This window comes from Haplochromis burtoni, unplaced genomic scaffold (genome assembly GCF_018398535.1).
Source record: "Haplochromis burtoni strain Fernald_Lab_line unplaced genomic scaffold, NCSU_Asbu1 Contig_1798, whole genome shotgun sequence".
NCBI classification, from domain to species: domain Eukaryota; kingdom Metazoa; phylum Chordata; class Actinopteri; order Cichliformes; family Cichlidae; genus Haplochromis; species Haplochromis burtoni.
The window spans coordinates 1-4,303 of NW_024584159.1; the positions used below are offsets into that span (position 1 = coordinate 1).

General features: G+C 42.4%; 1 protein-coding gene across 1 annotated transcript in view; it reads right to left on the bottom strand.

The window, feature by feature from the left end:
• Nucleotides 1-3,689: 3,689 nt before the first annotated feature.
• The window catches only part of LOC121813502 (acetylcholinesterase-like), a gene marked incomplete at its 5' end in the record, with an annotated part of 5,766 nt that continues 5,152 nt past the window's right edge, over nucleotides 3,690-4,303 (bottom strand). The window contains 1 exon segment of the mRNA XM_042217303.1: nucleotides 3,690-4,042. Coding sequence (XP_042073237.1) covers nucleotides 3,859-4,042 — 184 coding nt within the window. The 3' untranslated portion in view covers nucleotides 3,690-3,858.

Below are 4,303 nucleotides of genomic sequence, written 5' to 3' on the forward strand. Positions count from 1 at the left end.
AGGAGGCAGAGCTGTTGAGAAATGCTAGGAGCTAACTGGGCGCTAACCGCATCATTCAAATATATTGAACGTCGCAAAGAGAGGAAGTGACGTAAGATTTGCGCATGCGGGGTACCGATCGGGTTTCCGGTACGGATCGGATAGTGACAGCCGGTATCGGAGCTGTGTCCAAATTCAGGAACTGCATTTGTAGCCCAATTACGTTTCAGTGACGCGAGGAAGGCTGTGCAAATTCAAAAACTCCTCCAAATGGGTCTGACGAATGCGTCCTTCATTTCCCCAGAGTTGAAGGATGGGTTGGGTGAATCCTTCGTGGCCAACCTATCCCAGAATTCATAGCGCGGCCCGGCCAATTGCAGTTTCCAACAATGGTGGCAGCTAGTTAGTTTTAATATTACTCTTATTATTCTTTCTGGGTCACAAAATAAACTTTTAACATATTTTCAGGCGAGAATGTAGCTGTGTAAACTTCAAATATCTGCTCGGTTTATCAAGACACCACATATTTGGAAAAGTTCTCCGATGTTTTCGGAGACGTTACCCACCAGCTCGATAACTAGAGGGTTCAAGGCTCACTAGAGCCGGTGAGAACACCGGACTCCCGGCACATCATTTTCAGACCCCCGCGGTCTTTCGCCACTCAGGTTAAACATGATATACAAGTCACTTAGATAACTTATGTTATTGTTTGGCTTTCTTCAGTATTTTATTTGTTCCTGAGTAAATTGGTTTGGCTGAGATTAAAGTTATAGGCCCTGTCTCAATATGCGTACTTGTGCGTTCTCGTGTACTCGTGATACGTCATCAGTCGGAGACCAAGTTCCAGTTCAAAGTACGCATCAAGCTGAGAATGCGAAAAATTCCCAGATGTGTTCTCGCTCCGCCCGTGCGTTCTCTGCACTCTCTCACTCTCCGTCTGTTTCGGTGCTTTTCCAGCAGAGATTCGCGCTATGTTTCAGTGTTCCTCTATCTTGAGTTCCTGTGCACTCAAAAGCTTGTAAAGACTTATCCCTGTCTCAATGATGTCTGCATTTGGGTCCAGTTCCACGTCCTGAATACAGATGGTCAGTTAGCTGCTTTACAGCTACTCTTGGATAATTAAGTCACCCAAACTCGATAACAACACTGTTTCATTTTAGATGTGAATCAAATACAATACAATACTATATAAATAAAAACAGAATGTAATGATTGCCAAATTTCATAAACCCATATTTTATTCACAATAAAATGCAGAAAACATATCAAATGTTTAAAATGAGAACATGAGTAACATTTTAGAAAGAAAAAATACGGTCATTTTAAATTTGATGACAGCAATGCATCTTGAAGTTGGGACAGGACCAAGTTTAAAGAGTTTATTTGCTCTAAATGCTGTACAGACCTTTTAGCATTGATAAAAGGCCTGTGTAACATACCAAATCCATGCTAAACAAACCAGATACCTCCTTAGGTCAAGAGATGCAGGGTCCATGTTTTCCTAAACGAATTTGAAATTTTGATTCATCTGACCACAGTTCTCCATGTTCCCCCAGACCAGATTAGTTTTAGCACAGACAGCAGGTTTTCTTGATCGTGGTCACATATGGCTTAGTTTTTCTATGGCAGAGGTTTAACCTGCATTTGTGGATGGCATGGTAAACTCCTTTTACATACTGTGATTTCTGGATAAATATCAGAATCATGTCTGTTTTTTTTTAATGCAGTGCCGCCTGATCAGTATCCAAGATTGATTTTCACGTTGTCCCTCGTGCACAGAGATTTCTCCCATGATTTTTTAAGGACATTATATACTGTAAGTAATAAGACATCTAAGTCTTTGCATTTTACGTTGAGGACTATTAAGTCGACACTGTTCCACAATCTGTAGATGCAGCTTTCTGCAGACTGGCGAAGCTCCATTTCACTGTCATGCGACAGAAAAAGCTTGGAGAACACTGCCCGTCTTTACTTCTGAGAAATTCCGCCTGCCTTTTAATATCCAGTCATGTTACTGTGCTGGTGCCAGTTAACCTAATTAGTTGCAAAATGATCTTCAAGCTGTTCTATTTTTAGAAGCTCTTGCTTTCTAAGCCTTTAGAGTTAGTGTTTCCAACTTTTGATATGTATTGCTGCAATCAACTTCAAACAGAGCTAATGTTTTTCACAAAATAGAAAGTGTCTCTTTTTACTGTTTAGCAGCTTGAATCCTGTACCAGACATCAATGGGAGAGCTTTCCCCTCCCAAAAGTCCAGCAACTGCTCTCCTCAGAGTGTCGTTCAATACAGAGGGAATGAACTGGTCCGTAAATAGCACTTTTTACTCTACTTGAGCCGTCAAAGTGCTTTAAACCACCAACTTTACTACCTTCTCAGCCACAGCCACCCCAATAGTTGATGCTACACAATGGTAAATGTGGTCCTCTCCCACTTTGTTATGATGTGTTGCTATCATCAATTTGAAAACTGCTTTATTGTCTTCTCTTCAGTTTGATAGAGTTTCTGTTTTCTATTGTGAATGACTAGGGGTTATGAGATTTTCATGTCGGTCCATTCTTCTCTTAAATTTACATTTTACACAATGTCCCAAATTTTCAAAAATTGGGGTTACATATAAAGATATGATGAAATAATTTCATGGTCTGAAATCAACACCACGAACAGTTTTCAAGGGGGGAGTCAACCGTCTGATACCAATCAGGAGGAGCTGCATTTATTTAAGAAAAACAAAACAACGAACTGACACAAGCTGCTACATCCCACATAGCAAAATTGGTATTTCACGGATCTCGCCCACATACTGCAAAGAATGATACAGGTACACATTAGGCTGACCACCAGTGTGTCTGCAACTGGCCCATGGCTGCACACAACTTACGCATGACCCACATACTGCAAAGAATGACGGCCCTTTGGTGGCCCAGATCTGGTTTGCCAGAGGTGGCCCCCACATGGGCCAGTTGCAGACACACTGGTGGTCCTGTGCTGGCTCAGAACAGTTTCAGCTCTGGCCCCAGATGTCAGCCTAATGTGTACCTTAATCAAGCCATGTAATAACAACATGTGCCGGAACATAATAGTGCAAAAGTAACACGACGAAACTCTGTTGAGACAGTGAATGGCCTGATTCTTATATAGCGCTTTTTTACTCTCCCAGATTACTCAAAGTGCTCTATACAACATGCCACATTCACCCAGTCACACACTTTCTCTGAACCGAGCGCTTCCTAACTGCATTCATTCACATTCACACTCTTGACATGCTGACTGGAGGAGCCAGGGGTCGAACCACTAACCTTCCAATCAGTAGCTGACCTGCTCCACTTCCTGAGCTACAGCCACCCAGTGGTGACCATGAGTAAACCGTCACTAGGTTTTGGATAAAGTGTACACTCACAAACCTGTCAAACCTGCATTTGAAACGTTGGCTACCATAGCAGTATAGTATTGCAACATGGCATTTGGGTCTTCTAACTAAAATAGGAAAACAGGAACATGAATAGTGCCATCACTGCCAGACCTGGCCCACATCTGGTTGACATACACCCTGCCATGACACCAGTCAGTCAGAAGTGCCAGCTTGATGCCGGATCCGGGCCAGACCTGTTTTTTATGAGCATGCCATCACATAAACAGTGCCATCTATGCCAGGCCTGGCCCATATCTGGATGACATACGTCTTATCATGCCAGAAGTCAGCCAGCAGTGCCGGCTTGACACCAGATCCGGGCCAGACCTGCCTGCTATGTGGGAAAGCTCCACTTTAGTTTAAAATAATTCTTGTATCATGCATCCAGTGAGAAGTGTCATAATTTTAAGTGGAACATAAGTGAAGACCTGCATTCAGTACAGATTTCAAGTGTAGAGATGAAGTAATATTTAATAGTATTTACCAGTAATATTGAGAAGGCGTGGCAGGAAGCGATTCCAGAATGCGCACATCTGGTTTCGCAAACCTTTGTGAATCTTGAGTGATTCGGTGTTGAGGCCAACGTGTTTTTGCTCGCTGACGGTAAACACAGGCCAGCGTTTCCCTCTATCTCCCTGCACGTCATTGGGATTTCTGATACAGACAGAACAAGAAAGGATATTGCAATTACAACTAAATCAAACGAAAAAGCAGTAAAATGATCTCCAAACTAACTGTTAGATTCACAACAATTCTGCTTGCAGTCGATGTCGGTACTCGTAGTACATCACTACTTCATGTTCCATTGCAGCATGGCGCATTGAGCCATTTTGCTCAATGAGAAACATATTCAGATAATCATATCTGAGTTGTTTCAAGCTCAAACATGTACGTGCTCACTAAGGATCACTAAAT